The 22,785-nt window shown below is 38.9% G+C and overlaps 1 protein-coding gene across 1 annotated transcript in view; it reads right to left on the reverse strand.

Annotated features, from left to right (window-relative positions):
* LOC126282227 (phosphatidylinositol 4-phosphate 3-kinase C2 domain-containing subunit alpha) overlaps window positions 1–22,785 on the reverse strand; it is a 249,561-nt gene that overhangs the window by 122,565 nt on the left and 104,211 nt on the right. Inside the window, exons 14-17 of the mRNA XM_049981793.1 lie at window positions 16,363–16,510; window positions 3,583–3,771; window positions 1,546–1,771; window positions 884–1,030 (exon numbers count right to left, since the gene is read on the reverse strand). Of these exons, the coding sequence (XP_049837750.1) occupies window positions 884–1,030; window positions 1,546–1,771; window positions 3,583–3,771; window positions 16,363–16,510 (710 nt within the window). The remainder of the gene's footprint in view (window positions 1–883; window positions 1,031–1,545; window positions 1,772–3,582; window positions 3,772–16,362; window positions 16,511–22,785) is intronic.

Genomic DNA, 22,785 nt, shown 5'->3' on the forward strand with positions numbered 1-22,785 from the left:
GAAACGGGAACTCAGCTTAACAACTTGTGCTCATCTTCATCAGACACAGGAACTATTTGTGTACAAGTGTGTTTCAATGAAGACTTCCAGTTTTTAAGCTGAGCTACCGTCATTAGATTTTATTTGTGTTCCTACCTTCTGCTCTGTACATCCACTACAGACTGAAAATATTTTTATTCAACCCAGAATTAAAAAGGTAACATATTCAAAAAGTTTTACGATAATTTGGGGGCTCTTTCCACACCAAAATGATTATTATTAAAATCAAAGCTGATTTTTTTCTTTAGGAGTGCGTCCAATTTTTTATACATGAAAGCAGCAGCATTAGAGTGATGTGCTCATCTTCATTTTTATATATTTATGTTATGTGCAAAATATCATTCAAATGATGATAAATCAATATCATGAGAAGGAAAGCTGCTACTCAGCATATAGGGGAGATGCTACTCTGCCCCCCCCCCCCCCCCCCCCCCACCACTCCCTGCTGCCCAACCTGCAGCACTTCACTGTCCATAACCACCAACATAATATCCCTCCCCACCCCAGCCTCCTCCTTACCCCCACCCAGTCGCCACGGGTGCTGCTGCTCGCAGTGTGGTTTCAGTTGTCTGCTGTATGGTGAGTAGAAACTTTCCTTCTCATAATATTGTTACATTCCATCCTGGATTTTCCATTGTTTGATGATTAATAAACATTTTTAAAATTCCACACAGTATACTTAGTTCTGTTTTAAAGGCAGAAACACCAAGACAGTGTACAACAAACTCACAATATATGATAAATAACAATGTATGTCACCTGATTAATATTGAAATTCGGCAGAAGGCTTATGCACTATTTTGATGGACATTCCATTTCATAAATAAATTATCTGTATACTTACTTTTACAAGCAGCTGTTGTGAAAAAAATCTCTGCCGCAGGGCACTGCCAGAAATAGCTATCAGTGCTCTAAGCATCAACTGCAACCGTCGGTAATAGCGGGCTTCACTCAATGTCCTCTCATCATAGTGAATAGCTTCTGAAGTGTTCTACGGGCGAAAAAAAGTATTACTTCTTCCCAGTACCAAAATCAATGACTTGATTAATAGTGAGAACCTTAAAGACTACTCTGCAATTAAATAAACATTTTTCTAATACACTGACATGAAACACAACTTTAATCACTCCTTGTCAATGGATCATGAACTCACAAAATATAAAAATTCAAGAATTCGAGTCTTTGGTAAGTGTAAAACACAACAATAATTTGCTTGGGCTATTATTTATGTAAAAGGCATGACTGCAGTTGAACATGTGTTTAATTCTGACACAACAAGAGAATCATTTATAAATTATTGGCCTACGTGTCTTCTTTCATTCCCACAACAGTGTATTCCTATCATTCTGTGGTCTGAGTAACCAACCATTCCTTTTTAACCATGCCTCAATCTATTCCTCGCCCCTTCACAACAAAGGAACTAATAATTCCAAGAGCTACAACAGCTATCGGCAGACAAGCAGTTATGCCCCATAGATTAAATGTTTACTTAAAAAGGCTACTCACCTGAGGTGATTCTCCTGGCAAAGTTTGAGTGAGAAGCCAATACAGATGGTGTGCAACACGTGGTGAAATAAGCGCCCTTTTTAGCAGGAAATGTGCGAGCGGTGAAGCTTCCCAAGTTTCGTGTTTTAGTGCTTGGACTAACTGTGGCAGTAAATCCACTAATTCATCACTACCCATGTCTTCCACCCACGTTACAGCAACACGCCGCACTTCTGTATCTGGGAAGCTGGAACAGGGAGTTTATGTATAACACACTCATTTCAGAAATTATGATCAGTTTTCCATTTTATGTTGCAATAAAATGACACAAATCACCTTCACATTTATTTCCCTTGATCAACCTATGTGACACGACTATATACCTATAATTAACAACAGAATTAATTCGCTGCAAATCAGATCTCTCCTGCGGCCTCTGATTTTGTCGTGAGTCATGACTGAAATTAAGCTTCCTCTTTTGTATCTAACACTGTCCATTTTAGTTTCACCACTTTAATGTTAACAGAGTATTAAGGAAAACCAACAGAGGCTCTGAATTTGAGAAGTGAAATTAACTTTTTCTGCTCTTCACAGATTCACAACTGAACGCACTTTTCATTTTCCTTATTTTGGAATTTTATCAATTTTGTGCACTTACAAAAAACTAAAGTTCTTATTTACTACCATCAAAAGTAATTCATTGCAAGGAAGGCCAACAGACTTTTGAGGTTTATCTACAGTCTTCCATATTTTATGAAATAGACTGCACTTTTAAAAATTAATTCCTTGTATGTTACGAGCTCTGTCCTACTGGAATATTTTCTTGCATATAATGCCCAATATTTTGTCTTTCTTACAAATCAGGTTCATAGTGTTTCAGGATTGTGCTGCCAACAGCACCTAAGTTACAAATCTATGTTGTTTGTGGGTAAACAAGAAATAAGCCATACATTAGAAATAAAACTTTTTGTGATTACAGTAGTTCTACAAAGGGCAAATGTTCTGAACAAGGTGATCTAGCCAACTCCGTGAAACCTAAACCGAATGCTATTTGATCCTATCTAAACTCAAAATATTAATGTAATTAAAATAATCAGTAAGAAAATCTTAAAGATACTTTTAATTATTATTTACATAAGAGAAAGTTGCTTGCAATAAAATTTCTCCATACCTATTTAAGTCTCCATTTACATTTGGTCTAAAATGTGATTTTAAAAAATGATTCTATTGTTTTCTTTTTATTCTCTCAAAGTGTAAAATTTGTTGTCAATTATTCAGGAATCATGAATACAATCTACAACAATACACTTGATCCATGAACATCACAAAAAATAAAGATATGATCATCTGCTCCATTTATTCACAACTATTTTTCCAAAGATCCTGATGTAATCAAATGATGGCATCAGTATAATTGATATTTATACTATTCACCACATTAACATTGGTGACATCACACCAACAAAATTAAATACTGCAAAACAGTACTGTAAATAAAACAAAGTTGCATCAGTCTCCTCTGAAAATTTTTGTTCTAATATGCAGGTTCTTTTGCAAAACACTGCATGGCATTTTTAGTGCAGTGGGATACTGAAAAAAAGAGGAAATTGCTAATAACAATTTCCAACAGTGTTTGCAAACCTTGCAAACTGCACAATAGAATCCAGACAACTAGATCAGTCAGTCTTATACAATGGTGCAGTAGAAAATATTACTTGTAACATATTTTGGGAAACATACTATGGAAATCATAACAGCAGTACTTCTTGGAAATACCTGACTCGTTATTGTAAATCAAGCAATAATTTACCATATATTTTAAGCTAGTAACAATTGTTTACTGCACTTCAGCGAGAAATCCTCATCACACACACTGTCATTGCAATCTACATCTTTATCACACTGTATTAGTGAAATACACTTCAAAAGCTGTTCATATTTCTTTGAGAAACTTACTTTACTAAACACGATTAAGTGAGGAAAGAGGAGGAATAGGCAGGAAATAGAATAGAAACAGCAGAATAAGGAAAGAAGTTTTGTGTGTGTATCTATACTTACCAGGGCAAAAGTAGCTGCAGAGCACTCAGGGGGTCCATTTTGGCCCAATTATGTATCATGGCATGCAAATCTGCCAGACATGCCCAATCCCAGCTGTGTGCAGCCAGAAGCACCTTGGGCAATGCTTTTGGTTTTGAGTACAGGTAGTGACGCTTCTCCCACAGCACTTCACGTTCCTCGACTGGTGTTCTGTATATCATCAACAACCAAGTATGTGATTAATTGATTGCATGAAATAACTTCTACAATAGAATAATTAAATTTTTCTTTGTATAACATATACATGTTATAAAAATGTATGTATGTTCCACATCTGCTCCTAACCCACTGGACCTATTTCAAACAAACTTCGTACATGTGTCACTTACTGTCTGGGGGGGGGGGGGGGGGGAGGGGGGGGGGGGGGGGGAACCACTATGGAAGTAAGAACCACCTACCTATTAAAGGGGTAGGGTATGAGTGAAAAAGAAGAGTAGCCCATGATGTGCAAATACCCAAGACTTTATTCATCTAGTATTTGAGAGTGAGAACACATAGGGACTTGTAACAGACTTTACACACAATTCCGTACCTTTACAAAATGTTTTCTTGCTGACATGCCCCAGAAAATGATGGAAGTAAACAACAATTATCACTTAATACATTTGCACTGTTCATACACTACTTCTTTGCTACTAACTCTACTCAACACATTTTGCAGACAACATCCACATATGCTGCTGAATGTAACTACGAAATCTTTGTAAAATACATAGTTCAGGAGATATGACAACATAAAAATTGAGCTGTGTGAAAACAAAACTGCATGGCAAAATCTGCTGCCATTACAGGTGAACTGCACGTACAAATGTGTGTGTGAAATATGTTAAATACATGTAAAATATGTATATACTACTTACTATCTGGAAAGAAATATAGTCTGTCGGTAACTGAAGAGCGAGCGAGTCAGTCCCCACTCTGCCTACCCAGCTACGTCTCAAGGCGCTACTACACACTGTTTCACAATGTAGTACCAGTCCTACCCCGGCGCGCACTTTAAATGTGTGGCGACACCGTGTACAGATATGTTCCGGCTGCCTTCATTTTTAGACAAATGTTTTAAGACTATAAGGAATACAAAATACGATAGCTTCTTCCGAAACGCAACACTATAGAGTAAATAATACTAACATAAGAATGTAAGTGAGAATTCTACTACAAACATAGAACCGAATGCCTGTTCATGCCATTGTATGTACCTCTAATGCTATTCGTATAACGAATCCCATATAGTGCAGTCAATCTGTAGAATTTAAGGTTTGTACCTACTTAGTGTTTCTACTAAAAGTTAGAAGTTTCCTTAGAAGGGCTGCGTTGAAACTTAATAATTCTTTGCATTCCTTCCTTATGTATCCTATTATGGCAAGGCCGACGTTTCCATAAATTGCAGCCCTTTGATTAGGACTAGTAAAATTAGCAAACAGTTCTTTCTGTGTCACCTCCTTACACACGCTGTTACAGCATTAGAGACGACTGAACGCTCGTTACTCCGCAGATACCTCCTCTTCGTATTCTGCACATTTTCTTGCAATGCAGGGCGATTATCCATCACTTCCGGATGCCTAAGTATATCAGTGAGTATACAGAGTTAACTGACTGACACTGGAAACTAAGATCCCCGAACAGAAACAACGTATATCACTGCACGTCGATCTACACAGCTGAACAGGTAACGGGTAATTGATTTTGGGTGCCCCCTATAGGCCAGTGACAGCTTTCTTCCGGGAAGGGCCACTTCCCCCACCAAAAGCGCTGCTCGCTCTTCAGTTTACAGACAGACTATACTATGGGTATAGTAAACAGCAACCTCCTATTGGGGCAGAGGCATTAACTTGGAGAGAGATTAGAGACAGGAGGGGATGGACACAAGGGGGGAGGAGGGAGCTGGAGGTGGACAGAGAGAGGTGGAAGGAGAAGATGGACTAATAGAGAAGTGGAATAAATATATACCTGGGCATTTCTGGGTACTCAGTTGCATTATAAACAACAAATATGCAAATGCAGTGGTCAGAATGGAACGTGTGATCCATCTCAAACTCTACCCTCGGGGATAACTAATAAAATCTATCATTTTGGAAGGAAAAAAAAAAGTTTGTGCTTCATTCCCTTGCTTTTATTGCTTTGTCTGCCAACTCCTGCACTTAATATCTCCACTCTAACACCTGGGTAAGAGTTATATTCGAAGAAAATAGTTAACAGGTGTCAGAAGGCACGCAAGAGGTTCATAAGAGTTATGGACAAAAGATAAAGAAGCATGAAACTAATTACACCAAAATCTATTAATTAAAATATTTTGTTTCCTTACTTATTTAAATTTGGACATTATAGAGGCACCTGCTGTTCACTGTGGCTAAATAGTTCTGCCTACAGTTTGCCTCTTTTTGGACATTTCTAAAACACCAGATTAAGACACTTTTTACCACACCGACACACTTCTACAAGTGGAGTACTGTAACATCAAATATTGTCAGTCAACTATTGAAGACATACTTTTCAATGGCGTAGTTGACACCTCACCTTCACTCTTTCTCCTCAGGGACTCATCAGCAAAAAGTAAACATGTTAAGAAAAGTTATTTTTTAAGTCTCACTCATACAATCAAAAATCCAGGATGGAATAATAATGTGAATTGGGAATGATTATGACACACTATGTAGGGGAGACACTGAGCAACAGATAGGCACAATTAAATGTAAACTGTTGGATGAATTCTCAGCTGTAGAAACAAACACACAATTTCATTCAAACATAATTCACACAAACATGATACCTGACATTTCGGTGTGCTAACTTCATCGTTAGCCACCGCTCTTAGAGACATGTGCTCCACAATATACGCCACTTTTGTGAGATATACTGGTACCACTTTGTTCATATTTGGCATGCTAGTGTAGAAGGTGTCATGAAACTACATAAATGCAAAAGTTGTGAATATAGTGCATAACATATTTCATAGTAAATTGGTGACTGTGATTCTCAGTCATATGTACAGGAAATACATGATCTTTCACTTCTTATTACTTGACTGTGATGATGTTTCAGTGGTAAGGCTGGTTGTGCTGTACAAGGGAGAGGGGGGGGAGGGGGGGGGGAGGGGGGAACCAGGGAGAATTCAAGGTGCTACATCCATCCACATAACCAGCAAGACCCAAGCACTGTCTTCCACTTAAACAAATTGAGCGAATGAGGCTCATTTTATTTGTTGGGAAACATGCTGTGTGTCATGTCAAAAGGTGGAAAACACTTATAGCTTGTGGTCTGTTATTGCTCACAGTTCAGGTGTATGATGAATAACAAAGCACCTTAAGGCGATGGCAGCAAGGGATTGGAAGGAACACAAGGTGCACTCAGTGTGCATGTGTGATGGTGGGCTCATTCAATATGTTGAAGGGGCTGTTCCAGCAGTCACCGAGGGAAGAGGGTGCAAATAACTGCTGGTTGTAGTACACACTGAAGAAAACAATGCCTGTAATCAGAGTTCAAAGTCATGTTTGATCATTCCAGTGCCTTACAGAGAAGGTTGAGAAGATTGCTTTACTAACAGTGTTTCATGAAGCTTACAATCTGTAGCATTGTGCTCTGAATCAATTGTGGCCCCTTGGCTCAAGTGTATTGGAAGGCTTGAACCATAGACTTTGAAGGTTCTGTGACAAGCTAGGCCTCTATTTTCTAGACTTGTGTCATAGGGTCAAGAATGCTTTAAGGTCATTTGTGCACTACCCATCCAAGGCTCCTCCTCGGGTAGCTGACAGTGTCCCTTACAGGTAAGAGTATTAAAATCCTAGCGATTAACTGACAACAAAGTGCTACAGTTTGAAGTACTCCTAAAAAGCTGTGCTGTTCGCCTTACACTAGACAACACAAAAGGGTGGTTAAAGCCAGAGATTGATAGCAGTGAGACATCTGGGGAAAATTGAAGTGTATATCGACAGGACAGGCTTCTGGGAAATTCATGTGATGTATTTGTCGCAGTGAACAGGACACACAAATCCACTGAAACAGAAACTGATGTCACATGTAAGATAGATGGTTAAGATTCAGTATCAATTACAGGCACAAACTTATATTTGAATCCTCTATCGATTACCAGATTCACCTACAAATGTAACCGAAAACATTAGTGAAAACAGCAGTCCACTAATATGAATGTTTCACCAATCAAATTATTACTGGAGGAGGAGATTTTTAACCACCCCACAATAAAATGATAATATTACAATTTCATAAGTGGTGGGTGTGACAACACATCCTACAAAACATAACTAATACATTCCTTGAACACTACCTAGAACAAATAGTTCAAATGCCCAGTCATGATGTAAGTATATTAGACCTAATGGAAACAAATAGACCTGATAACTTTGAGGATGTCCACTTTGAAACCAGTATCAGTGACCACTAAGCAGTTTTAGTAACAATGCTTACCAAAGTACATAAGGCAACTAAACGAAGTGTAAGGATTTATATACATTCAGCAAATTAGATAAAGAGGTGGTATTGTCATGGCTAAATGAGGAACAACACATTTAGCTCTGGAGAGGAACGTGTAGAACTGTGGCTGAAGTTTAAAACAATAGTTGACTATGCACTTGATATAGCTGTATCCAGTGCAAATGTTCATACTGGGAGAGACATTCCACAGTATAACGTCAATGTAAAGAGACTGCTAAAGTAATAGACTGCTGCATAATATGTGTAAAACAAAAGACAGGGCGATAATAGAGAGATGCTGAATGAAAAGCACTTGACTGTCAAGAGTACAATGCATGAAGACTCCAATGACTACTGTATGGTCAAATGTAAAAGCTGTTGGTGTTACATAAGTTATCATCCAGACACTCATGGATAAGACAGGAACTGGAATTTAGGGTAGCAAAGAAAAAGCAAAAATGCTTAACTCAATTTTCAAACATTCCTTTACAAACGAAAATTCAGGACTATTGCCCCACACCACACCAAAGGTGATTGATGTGTGTATTAGTGTTAGTGATGTTGAGATACAGTGGAAATCACTAAAATTTAATGAATCTTCAGGGTCCAACAGAATTCCTATCAGATCATATACTAAATTTGTGTCTGAGTTATCCCCACTTTTAACCATAATATAGCATAGATCCCTTCAACAAAAAAGGTGCCTAATAGTTGAAAGGAAGTACAGGTCATGCCCTTCTACAAGAAGGGAATCTTTGGTATAACAGTTGTAAATTGTTATAGATTTGTTGGGAAAGTACCAGAACTCCAAGTGCTAATAGAAAGCACTGATGCTCAAATAGTTACAGGCAATGAAAGCAGGATAAAGCCGGTGATAATCTCAGATGAAGTTTTTGCAAAGAGCACTAGGATAGGCTGACCATAGTTGGCAGGGGTGCATTTGTTGCTGTTAGAAGTAGTTTACCTTGTAGCAAAATTGAATCACATAGTTCCTGTTAATACAGACAGAGTTCATTCCTGGCAACTGGAATAAAATATTTGGATCCTTTTACTTACTTCCCAACTTTGATGATACAATTGATGAAAGTTTCAAAGAAAGCTTGAGCTTCATTGCAAACAAATATCCAAGCCATACACTTATAGTTCATGGTTGATATGTTGGCAAAAATACATGATTAAATCTAAAGGTATGTATGAGACATCTTCTGAAATTGTACTAAATGCATTCTCCGAAAATTATTTTGAGCAGTTAGTTCACGAGCCCACAAAAATAGTAAACAGTTGTGAAAATACACTTGACCTCTTAGCAACAAATACTCCTGAGCTAATAACGAGCATCAAAACAGGTACAGGGATTAGTGAACACAGGGTTGCTGCAGCAAGACTGAATACTGTACCCCCATACAAATTCACTTGTCACCTTTCTAAGAGACCATCTCCACTCCTTCCAAATGAACAAGGAAAGTGTAAACCAGATGTGGCTTGAATTCAGAGAAATAGTATCCACAGCACTTGAGAGATTTATAACAAATAAATTAACAAACAATGGAGCTGATCCCCCTTGGTAACAAAATGGGTCAGAACACTGTTGCAGAAACAATGAAAAAAAGCATGCCAAATTTAAATGAATAAAAAACCTCCAAGACTGGCAATCTTTCACAGAAGCTTGAAATGTAGTGCAGACATCAGTGTAAGATGCTTGTAATAGTTTCCACAATGAAACTTTATCCCAAAACCTTAGCCTGAGTTACAAAATGTGGAAATAACTCCTTCTCAAACAGCACCACAGACCCATTCTCAGAATACATGTCTATTGGCTAGAATGAACTGCAATGAACTGCAGTCTAATCAACCATTCACTCATCTGTTTGCTTATGAGTACAAATAATCACATGGGCAGCTGGCCACACAGCCTTATCAGCCTTATATCGTGTGTCTACAATGATGTTTACTATTTCAGTATGAGAGAGAGAGAGAGAGAGAGAGAGAGAGAGAGAGAGAGAGAGAACTGACCTTATCGTTTGACAATTTCCATTAAAATCCACAGAAAATGATGAGTTTGCTACACTGTACTCAAAAAGTAATGTGCAAGATCTGACACAAAAGAACTATTAATGATGATGGAAATTTGTGAAACTAAAAGATTGTATGTAACAGTGGTGATTGCTGTCAAAATAGGAGCAATATGAGTTTACACATAACTGTCTTCATCCCTGCTGTAGCTCAAAACATTTCTACATTTTGTTCAAGGATGTAGCCAGGATCCGTTCAAAGGGGTTAACACCTTTGAAAGACTCACATTCTTCATTTAGATAGAGAATGATAAAAAATGTTATCCTAAAATGATCTCAGAGATTTCATCAAGCAGAGATATAAACTTGTTACTTAGGAGTGCTGTATTTTGGCAAATTTAAATTATCCTTGTTTCAGTCCAGATTTAAGCTGAGGAAATGATTGGGAATGGACTAAGCTTATTACCGACAGTGCTTTAGGAATAAACAGAACTCTGCTCAATAGAGAAGCTAGAACAATTTTTGGTGGTGAAAAGGCAAAGGATCCGGGATTATTCAACCTTACTCTTTCCCAAAATCCTCATTTAAATATGAATCTCTTACTATTTTCAATACAAGGACGATAACTTTCAGCATTAGAGAATGTCCCAGCAGATAAATCCATGAGCCTATATGAGGAGAATTTGGATTATTATTTATCATACAGCGTTTAGAGCCGAGTGTGTTCAGAGAGATGGGCGACTCGCCTACGATGCAGCTCTTTTCTTTCTAGGAGAGGGGCTGCATCTTTAAGGGAATTGCAATCTTTCAGGAAAGCAAAGCGTCCAGAAGGAATTGGCCGTGAGCTATAGTAAGGGACCAACTCTGGCTTTTGCCTAAATTGAGAATGGCAAACCACTGAAAACCATTTTCTAGGTTGCTGGTGGGTGGATTCAAACCACCTCGCCTCCAGAATCCAGGGATTGCTAGCTCAGCAGCCCAACAAACAAATCTACTCCAAGTCAGTTGAGAATTTGGAAAACCTGGTTATTGTACATTGTTTTAATATAAAAAGCGTGACAACAAAAGATTAAATTCTGACATTGCATGTCGGCTTCACTTATTAGAATATTAATAAAGTGTAAGTAGATTCTGGATGAAAGGGGGAGGCAGAGTGCAATCAGCTCAGATCAATTCAAACAACCCACTGGAAAAAATGTTTTAGAAATGCACTCAGTATAGAACGTGTCCCCCCCATGAACCATGGACCTTGCCGTTGGTGGGGAGGCTTGCGTGCCTCAGCGATACAGATGGCCGTACCGTAGGTGCAACCACAACGGAGGGGTATCTGTTGAGAGGCCAGACAAACGTGTGGTTCCTGAAGAGGGGCAGCAGCCTTTTCAGTAGTTGCAGGGGCAACAGTCTGGATGATTGACTGATCTGGCCTTGCAACATTAACCAAAACGGCCTTGCTGTGCTGGTACTGCGAACGGCTGAAAGCAAGGGGAAACTACAGCCGTAATTTTTCCCGAGGACATGCAGCTTTACTGTATGATTAAATGATGATGTCCTCTTGGGTAAAATATTCCGGAGGTAAAATAGTCCCCCATTCGGATCTCCGGGCGGGGACTACTCAGGAGGACGTCGTTATCAGGAGAAAGAAAACTGGCGTTCTACGGATCGGAGCGTGGAATGTCAGATCCCTTAATCGGGCAGGTAGGTTAGAAAATTTAAAAAGGGAAATGGATAGGTTAAAGTTGGATATAGTGGGAATTAGTGAAGTTCGGTGGCAGAAGGAACAAGACTTTTGGTCAGGTGACTACAGGGTTATAAATACAAAATCAAATAGGGGTAATGCAGGAGTAGGTTTAATAATGAATAAAAAAATAGGAGTGCGGATAAGCTACTACAAACAGCATAGTGAACGCATTATTGTGGCCAAGATAGACACAAAGCCAATGCCTACTACAGTAGTACAAGTTTATATGCCAACTAGCTCTGCAGATGATGAAGAAATTGATGAAATGTATGATGAGATAAAAGAAATTATTCAGGTAGTGAAGGAAGACGAAAATTTAATAGTCATGGGTGACTGGAATTAGTCAGTAGGAAAAGGGAGAGAAGGAAACATAGTAGGTGTTTATGGATTGGGGCTAAGAAATGAAAGAGGAAGCCGTCTGGTAGAATTTTGCACAGAGCATAACTTAATCATAGCTAACACTTGGTTCAAGAATCATAAAAGAAGGTTGTATACATGGAAGAATCCTGGAGATACTAAAAGGTATCAGATAGATTATATAATGGTAAGACAGAGATTTAGGAATCAGGTTTTAAATTGTAGGACATTTCCAGGGGCAGATGTGGACTCTGACCACAATCTATTGGTTATGACCTGTAGGTTAAAACTGAAGAAACTGCAAAAAGGTGGGAATTTAAGGACATGGGATCTGGATAAGCTGAAACAACCAGAGGTTGTACAGCGTTTCAAGGAGAGCATGAGGGAACAATTGGCAGCAATGGGGGAAAGAAACACAGTTGAAGAAGAATGGGTAGCTCTGAGGGATGAAGTAGTGAAGGCAGCAGAGGATAAAGTAGGTAAAAAGACGAGGGTTGCTAGAAATCCTTGGGTAACAGAAGAAATATTGAATTTAATTGATGAAAGGAGAAAATATAAAAATGCAGTAAATGAAGCAGGCAAAAAGGAATACAAACGTCTCAAAAATGAGATCGACAGGAAGTGCAAAATGGCTAAGCAGGGATGGCTAGAGGACAAATGTAAGGATGTAGAAGCTTATCTCACTAGGGGTAAGATAGATACTGCCTACAGGAAAATTAAAGAGACCTTTGGAGAGAAGAGAACCACGTGTATGAATATCAAGAGCTCAGATGGCAACCCAGTTCTAAGCAAAGAAGGGAAGGCAGAAACGTGGAAGGAGTATATAGAAGGTTTATACAAGGGCAATGTACTTGAGGACAATATTATGGAAATGGAAGAGGATGTAGATGAAGACGAAATGGGAGGTAAGATACTGCGTGAAGAGTTTGACAGAGCACTGAAAGACCTGAGTCGAAACAAGGCCCCCGGAGTAGACAACATTCCATTAGAACTACTGACAGCCTTGGGAGAGCCAGTCATGACAAAACTCTACCAGCTGGTGAGCAAGATGTATGAGACAGGTGAAACACCCTCAGACTTCAAGAAGAATATAATAATTCCAATCCCAAAGAAAGCAGGCGCTGACAGATGTGAAAATAACCAAACTATCAGTTTAATAAGTCACAGCTGCAAAATACTAACGCGAATTCTTTACAGACGAATGGAAAAACTGGTAGATACGGACCTCGGGGAGGATCAGTTTGGATTCCGTAGAAATGTTGGAACACGTGAGGCAATACTGACCTTACGACTTATCTTAGAAGAAAGATTAAGAAAAGGCAAACCTACATTTCTAGCATTTGTAGACTTAGAGAAAGCTTTTGACAGTGTTGACTGGAATACTCTCTTTCCAATTCTAAAGTTGGCAGGGGTAAAATACAGGGAGCGAAAGGCTATTTACAATTTGTACAGAAACCAGATGGTAGTTATAAGAGTCGAGGGGCATGAAAGGGAAGCAGTGGTTGGGAAGGGAGTGAGACAGGGTTGTAGTCTCTCCCCGATGTTATTCAATCTGTATATTGAGCAAGCAGTAAAGGAAACAAAAGAAAAATTTGGAGTAGATATTAAAACCCATGGAGAAGAAATAAAAACTTTGATGTTCGCCGATGACATCGTAATTCTGTCAGAGACAGCAAAGGACTTGGAAGAGCAGTTGAATGGAATGGAAAGTGTCTTGAAAAGAGGATATAAGATGAACATCAACAAAAGCAAAACGAGGATAATGGAATGTAGTCAAATTAAATCGGGTGATGCTGAGGGAATTAGATTAGGAAATGAGACACTTAAAGTAGTAAAGAAGTTTTGCTATTTAGGAAGTAAAATAACTGATGATGGTCGAAGTAGAGAGGATATAAAATGTAGACTGGCAATGGCAAGAAAAGCGTTCCTGAAGAAGAGAAATTTGTTAACATCCAGTATAGATTTAAGTGTCAGGAAGTCGTTTCTGAAAGAATTTGTTTGGAGTGTAGCCATGTATGGAAGTGAAACATGGACGATAATTAGTTTGGACAAGAAGAGAATAGAAGCTTTCAAAATGTGGTGCTACAGAAGAATGCTGAAGATTAGATGGGTAGATCACGTAACTAATGAGGAGGTATTGAATAGGATTGGGGAGAAGAGAAGTTTGTGGCACAACTTGACTAGAAGAAGGGATCGGTTGGTAGGACATGTTTTGAGGCATCAAGGGATCACAAATTTAGCATTGGAGGGCAGCGTGGAGGGTAAAAATCGTAGAGGGAGACCAAGAGATGAATACACTAAGCAGATTCAGAAGGATGTAGGTTGCAGTAGGTACTGGGAGATGAAGAAGCTTGCACAGGATAGAGTAGCATGGAGAGCTGCATCAAACCAGTCTCAGGACTGAAGACAACAACAACAACAACAACAACAACAACAACATAGAATGTGCTGTCATCCTGTAATGATTACATTCTCCACAACCCCCTCCCCTCATTCTGTGAAAGAAAGATCATTTTCTGCATTAAAGAATGTCCTGGGAGGCAAATGTATTAGTTTAAATTGAGTACTGCCCAAGTGACCAGTCTTGGCAATATTTTGCCATTTGGGCTACTGATGATAAAATATTTCTAGCAATATTTTTGTTAATCAACATGATTTTTCGCTGACACAAACAAATTGAAGTGCATTTTTAAGCACTGATTTTAATTTGATGCCATTTTTAGTGATATTTACCACTCCACAGCCTTGTGAAATACTGATGTATTGCAACCACAAAGTTTTATCAGCATCCAAACAATGAATCAATTGTTAACATTAAACTGCCATAAATAGGTAACTAGGCAATTATAGTAGTGTATACATATTTTAAACTCCCCATAATACTAGCAGGTCAATCAAAATCGATGTTCCTCTTCTTTCTTGTTACAGACCTATCCATAATTAGAAACTATCACAACAGCACACAGCACAAATAATAAATGGTAGCATTTACATTAAACTCAGATTCAACTAAAAATTAAATTTATTAACAAAACAACAGCCGAGCTCAAGCAAGGCCAACAATTGGTTTTGACTAAAATAGGGATGGGCAACAGCCGATTGTAGTATGGATGTATAGATAGTTTAAATATTTTGCTGACCTTGCTGACTACTGATAGTGCATATCCCTTTTTCTTGTATGACTGGAAATGAAAATATCTTTCAATTTCACTACACAACAACTTAGTGTGTAATTTCATTTGGTGATGGGGAGGGGCCGCATTCCCTGCACGACACCCCCCCCCTCCGCCGTCTTTGGCCATGGTCTCGTATTGGTGAGGTTGCATTGGAGCTTTGCCACTTTCGTCACACACAAAAAACGTTTACAGTATGTTGTTTATTCACTACCACTGAGTTGATCATTTCTAACAAAATCTAAGAAAAAAATCTAAGGAAGTCCAAGTTTACACTCTATATGCTACAACAAAAGTGTTCCTTAGTAAAGAGAGCAGTAGTTCTTTTGCAAGACCGTAGCACAGTAACCAAAATTTACAGTAAGTCTTGATTCATCGAGTTGGCCTGCCTGTATATAAAGTGTGCCAACCACAAACAACATTGTTTTGTGCTGTTTCATTGTTGTTTTACAATTGTGAGCCCATATCTATTTATTCATCTCTGCTTCAGCTAACACAGTAATACGTTGTATTACAGAGCAGCAGTAATATAGAATAAACAGTGAGCTAGGTAAGAAAAAATTTACAATCTGTCCAAAGAAAATGATCCAGATTCTGAGCTAGCGGCACTCCCACAATGAGGCAGTTGTATATGAGATCAGATGCAACTGCACTGTTAAATGTTTTCTTTTCTTATTGTTCAAGTGAACAGTGAATTAACTCATGTAATGTATATTTATTTTATTGTTGCTTAGTTCAACTAAGTGTAAACTGTGATTCTGCTCATACATGTTTACCTTGGTAACACAAAATTAGCTGTTCCTTACACGAGTACAAAGTGTGGCACGTGTCTGCTCGTGTTATAAAAAACAGTACTCTATGGTTAATGGGCCTGGGAGAGGAGAGGTGGGTATTTGCAGGAAATGGAACTATTACAGTATACTTTATCAACTTTGTTTATTGGTCTTAACTGATACCTTAAGCAGACATTTGGGGAGAGGAGAAGGGGAAAAAATGTTCAACACACAAATGAAGAATTTCTAAATGTTACCTTGTAAATGTGTCTTGCTCAGCAATCATGTTCAAGAGCTCTTGGGTATTTGGATCCAAACTACCAAAATCACCTTTGGGTACAGACATTTTGTGAGGCTCCAGTCGTGGAAACAATATTCGGGCACCAAACTCTGGTACATCGATCCCTACAAAATGTAGAGCACAGTCTTAAGAAAAGCTATCAGAGGACACAAAATAATTTCTAGATAATACCAGCATAAAAAGTTACAGAACTGATGATTATTTTCAAATTGTGAATAAATTTCCACAAATTTGCATCATACAAAATAAAAAAATTAAGGGGAAAAAAACAAAACTAAATTCTAATCCAGAGAAGAGAGAAAGTTTTACTTGCTATCCTGGAAACTTGTGCAGCTTTATTATAATAATCCCTTTCTTACAACTCATGCTGTATACCCCTTGGAGCTAGTGACCTTCATTATCTTGCTCACACGCAACTGCAGCATCTGATGTGGTAATTACACATAATACAATCTACAGATCTGTCAGAATAACACAGTTATTTTCCTGATGGTGCTCTACATTCTTTCTGTCTGGAAATACAGTTCTTGGTTCACTCGTCTGCTATATATAATATATTTCTGTTAAAGATCCCAATATCTTCCTGACGCTCTTTCATTCCAAAAGTTGTATCTCCTAAGTAACCAATTTGTTCAAGACGCAAACTTTGGCCCGAGTAAAGCCTTGTGTGCAACTATGTATTGTAAAGTCTTAATTTTTTACTGATTGAAAGGTTCTTATTGTAAATACTCACTGTTTGTATGCTAAATTATTCCTGTTCCCTCCTATAACTTCAATTTCTTTCACAACAAATTTTCTCTATTCTCAAACATATTCAAATCTGTGTACCTTTTGATTTTTTTCCTTCTGATGTCATCCACCTAGAAGCTGTCTTGAGTTCATCATACAGCATGTCTCCTCAATGAAAGTTTTTAATCCTGTTGTAGTTGCCTGTCTCAGAAGCTGTGTGGTTTGAGTAATTGCCTCTTATCACCTCTCTCTGGTCATTCTATCAAGGAAACTGTTGAAGAATAGGTAGGAGTGCCTGTATCACACTCTGACTCTAGTTTTGATTTTGAACAACTCTGTTTTCCTTTGACATTTACCATGAAAGCCATTTTGGTTTAAAGTTAACTTTATCACTTCACTAGACATTCTGTCTAATCCTATCCCTTAAAAATTTTTGTCTTTCTTCTGAATCATAGGCTTTCTTGAAGTCCAGGCATTTGAGCACGAAATACTTTATACTCTGTTTTTGATATGCAAATATGAGATTCTGATACAAGATCGTAACTACAGATTTTCTTGGAAAATTTCACTGCTGAATTGTTCCCAGGAAATCAATCAAATGAGATGATCCTTTCAGAGCAATGTTTTGAAAATTTCCTTACTTGTCATTTTAGAGCTACAATTTGAAAACTACAAACACGGTGAAAATTCTCACTGGGATTAATACATTTGTGGATTTTATAACAGTCAACAGGAAAAAAGAAAACAAGTCTCAAAAGACTGCTGAGCTTTTGGTTAATGTCCTTAAAGCCAGTTTCCACCCTCCCCCCAATTTCTCACACATACACACATGAAAACACACAGGTGCACTCATTCACATGCGTAAAATTGACGTGACAATGTATTTAAAAGATGTCAAATGTTCTAGTGGATATCACTGGGAATATTTGTTTATTTTTATGTTTTACCGCACACATGCTTGTGTATAAAATATCGGTGACCTTTCACAAATAAATGTAATTATGTTGTGAGAGCTAAGTATACAAGGTGTTACAAAAAGGTACGGCCAAACTTTCAGGAAACATTACTCACACACAAAGAAGGAAAATATGTTATGTGGACATGTGGTCGGAAACGCTTACTTTCCATGTTAGAGCTCATTTTATTACTTCTCTTCAAATCACATTAATCATGGAATGGAAACACACAGCAACAGAACGTACCAGCGTGACTTCAAACACTTTGTTACAGGAAATGTTGGCTGGCTCTGAGCACTATGGGACTTAACATCTATGGTAATCAATCCCCTAGAACTTAGAACTACTTAAACCTAACTAACCTAAGAACAGCACACAACACCCAGTCATCACGAGGCAGAGAAAATCCCTGACCCCGCCGGGAATCGAACCCGGGCGTGGGAAGCGAGAACGCTACTGCACGACCACGAGCTGCGGACACAGGAAATGTTCAAAATGTCCTCCATTAGCGAGGATACATGCATCCACCCTCTGTCGCATGGAATCCCTGATGCGCTGATGCAGCCCTGGAGAATGGCGTATTGTATCACAGCCGTCCACAATACGAGCACGAAGAGTCTCTACATTTAGTACCGGGGTTGTGTAGACAAGAGCTTTCAAATGCCCCCATAAATGAAAGTCAAGAGGGTTGAGGTCAGGAGAACGTGGAGGTCATGGAATTGGTCCACCTCTACAAATCCATCGGTCATCGAATCTGTTGTTGAGAAGCGTACAAGCACTTCGACTGAAATGTGCAGGAGCTCCATCGTGCACGAACCACATGTTGTGTCGTGCTTGTAAAGGCACATGTTCTAGCAGGACAGGTAGAGTATCCCGTATGAAATCATGATAACGTGCTCCACTGAGCGTAGGTGGAAGAAATTGGGGCCCAATCAAGACATCACCAACAATGCCTGCCCAAACGTTCACAGAAAATCTGTGTTGATGATGTGATTGCACAATTGCGTACGAATTCTCGTCAGCCCACACATGTTGATTGTGAAAATTTACAATTTGATCATGTTGGTATGTAGCCTCATCCGTAAAGAGAACATTTGCACTGATATGAGGATTGACACATTGTTGGATGAACCATTCGCAGAAGTGTACCTGTGGAGGCCAATCAGCTGCTGATAGTGCCTGCACACGCTGTACATGGTACGGAAACAACTGGTTCTCCCGTAGCACTCTCCATACAGTGACGTGGTCAACATTACCTTGTACAGCTGCAACTTCTCTGGCGCTGACATTAGGGTTATCGTCAACAGCACGAAAAATTGCCTCGTCCATTGCAGGTGTCCTCGTCATTCTAGGTCTTCCCCAGTCGCGACTCATAGGCTGGAATGTTCTGTGCTCCCTAAGACGCCGATCAATTACTTCGAACGTCTTCCTATTGGGACACCTTCGTTCTGGAAATCTGTCTCTATACAAACGTACCACGCCACGGCTATTGCCCCGTGCTTATCCATGCATCAAATGGGCATCTGCCAACTCCGCATTTGTAAACATTGGACAGACTGCAAAACCACGTTCTTGATGAACACTAACCTGTTGATGCTACATACTGATGTGCTTGATGCAAGTAGTGTAGAGCAATGAGTCACATGTCAACACAAGCACCGAAGTCAACATTGCCTTCCTTCAATTAGGCCAACTGGCGGTTAATCGAGGAAGTACAGTACATACAGACGAAACTAAAATGAGCTCTAACATGGAAATTAAGCGTCTCGGGACACATTTCCACATAACATCTTTTCTTTATTTGTGTGTGAGGAATGTTTCCTGAAAGTTTGGCTGTACCTTTTTGTGACACCCTGTATGCTAAGGAATAATCTTCACTTCTCAGAATTGTAGAAGATGAAGTGCCCGTGCAGATACAATGAACACAATAGAGTGATACATAGACAGTATAGTGATACATAAGCACCAACTGATGTACACACAATAACAATAGTTTTGCGTTACCTTGATATGTCATGCAGGTGTGTTGCTATAGTGACAGTTGCTGCATTGATTGTTAAGGTAGCCCATGATGATGTTTGTAAACACACACAAGTTACCGTGAGCACTACCTACATGTAAAACACCACAATAGAATGTATTGCAACATTTCAGCTGAAAGTAAAAACCAGTAGGGACATGTAAAAGATGACTGTGGCACAAAGGGGAGTCACAACCAATCACAAGAGTTTCCATCATCACATTGTGCACATATGGTTTGTCAACCACGGAAGTTGCTTGATCTGTGCACCAAAGTTAGTCATGTTGTGCACACATGGAATCAGTTCGAACTGGCGAATAGTATTGAGGACTTGCACCACACAGGCCATCCACATTCAACAGTTGCCTAAGGTGATCAATATCTATGACTTTTGGGTCAAAGGATCTATGGATTCATCACCCTAGAACTGCATTTTGCATTTGATGATGCTACAGGACATCGTGTAATGTATCAAACCAAACATGATGAACACTGCATTGTACACAACACCATGCACTCCATTACAGATGGGGAAGAAATCATGCAGAATGGGTGCCCCACAATTGATGTTGGTTGTTGTTTATGGACAAAACTCTGATCTTTTAGTATCCTGATAATTGCAGACAACTTGTTTGGAGACACTGTCCCACATGTGCAGCAAGGTGATTGTGGTGGAGTGATGTTCTGGGTTGATATTACATCGGACCACATACACCTCTTGTGGTTGCTGAGAGCAATCCCAATGCTCTACCTTACAGAAACAAGATTCTGCAACTAACAGTGCAACCATATCAGTTACATTTCAGTGACAATTTCATCCAGATGACGACAACTCATGTGCTCATCATTCTGTTATCGTGAACAAGTTCCTCCAGTGTCCTAGGATCACCAGAAGGGAGTGGCCTGGCTATTCTCTGGACATGAACCCAATAAAACAGGCGTGGGATTGATTGAAGAACTGCATTTGGGCATTTTCAATTACCACATACTCTGCTCCACTTATGCAGATTCTCCATTGAAGAATTACACATTTTGGGGCAGGGCTGGACTGATGATCTCATCAATAGTATGCCATGTCAAATTCAAGCCTGCAATCATGCGAGGCGATAATCCACCATGTATTGACATTGCCACAGGAAACAGACTTTTTAATTTATTTATTTTCTTATTTGATGCTCTAGTATTCTTTTCCATTAGAATTCTTTTGAATGTACTGCCATGTCATCATATACAACAAAATAATAAAGTCACACATTTTGGCTGTAATGTCAATAGTCACTACCAATAATCAATTGGCTAATTGCACACTGGAGGCAGGTAATTCTACAAATATATCTCTGCTGGTACCACAAGTCCAATAACGTCTTTGTACTCTTGTGCCGTGTGTGTGTGTGTGTGTGTGTGTGTGTGTGTGTGTGTGTGTGTGTGAGAGAGAGAGAGAGAGAGAGAGAGAGAGAGAGAGAGAGAGAGAGAGAGAGAGAGAGAGCGCGGGGGGGGGGGGGGGGGGGGGGGTTGCATCTCAACTAAGCTTTTCATTCAGTCTTACTTCATTGTCTACATGGAGATAACAACTTTGAAACTTCAAGCCATCATCAAAAACACTGTTCACACACAATGAATGGTTCCAAAGCCATGCAACAATGCCGAATTATCTCCTAAAGGACAAATGTAAGTGTGATAGAAGCATAGATGTAAGTATGAAAAATGCACAAAGAAGCTCACACATCAGCCAATTAACTTTTTATTGTTAAATAGGGACATACATTGCACTGAAAAGTAATGCCTCCAAATTTTTTGTGTAAAGACACCTAAAGTTTTTAAAATAAAAGAAGAAGTTATTAATGTCCTACATCTTTATCTTCATGTTTACACATTTATTTCTCACCACAGTCATCCTGGTGTTGAACACATTTCTGCCAATAAGAGACAAGTTTGTCGATACTGTCATTTAAAATATTTGACTTTGTTGATGAAGCCATACCCTCACCTCTGCTTGCACTACTTCATCACTTCAAAGCGATGTTCTCAAACAAGTTCTTTAAGTTTCTGAAACACATGAAAATGTGATTGGGCCAAGTCAGGACTGTATGGAGGATGATCAACAAAAGTTAACCCAAGGTGTCAGATTTTTGCAAATGTCGCAGCATTGTCATGCTGAAGGAGAGGGTGCTCCACGTGTGGAGAAACTCTTCGAATCCAAAACTCAATTACACCATGCTGTCACTCATGCACTGACATAGTTGTGTTACACACTGACATGTTACAATTTGGATCCCTCTAGCGGCAGAGGACTGTTACAATTTAAACATGAAGAATAAAGAGTAAACATATTAATAACATTTGTTTTGTTTAAAAAGGGGTAAGGGTTCTCACATTAAAAAAAATTGGAGGTATTATTTTTCAGCACACTCACAGCTTCTTTCTTTAGTGTTGATACTGAAAGCAAACTTCAAGAACCAATAAAGATCAAGGAATGTGTTGGCACTTCACATGACATTTTACATCCTATGGAACAGATTTTTTTTTCTTCTTTTCTTCTAATGCGAGCACTATTTTCTTAATCTATACAACTGATTGGGTAAGTTTATCAAGAACTAAGCTCAGTTTTAGAGCAGAGATTCTAAGCAGATTTCCTTTGGATTTAAAGACATAGCACCAATCACGTTTATTTGTG

This window comes from Schistocerca gregaria, chromosome 7, assembly GCF_023897955.1.
Source record: "Schistocerca gregaria isolate iqSchGreg1 chromosome 7, iqSchGreg1.2, whole genome shotgun sequence".
NCBI classification, from domain to species: Eukaryota; Metazoa; Arthropoda; class Insecta; order Orthoptera; family Acrididae; genus Schistocerca; species Schistocerca gregaria.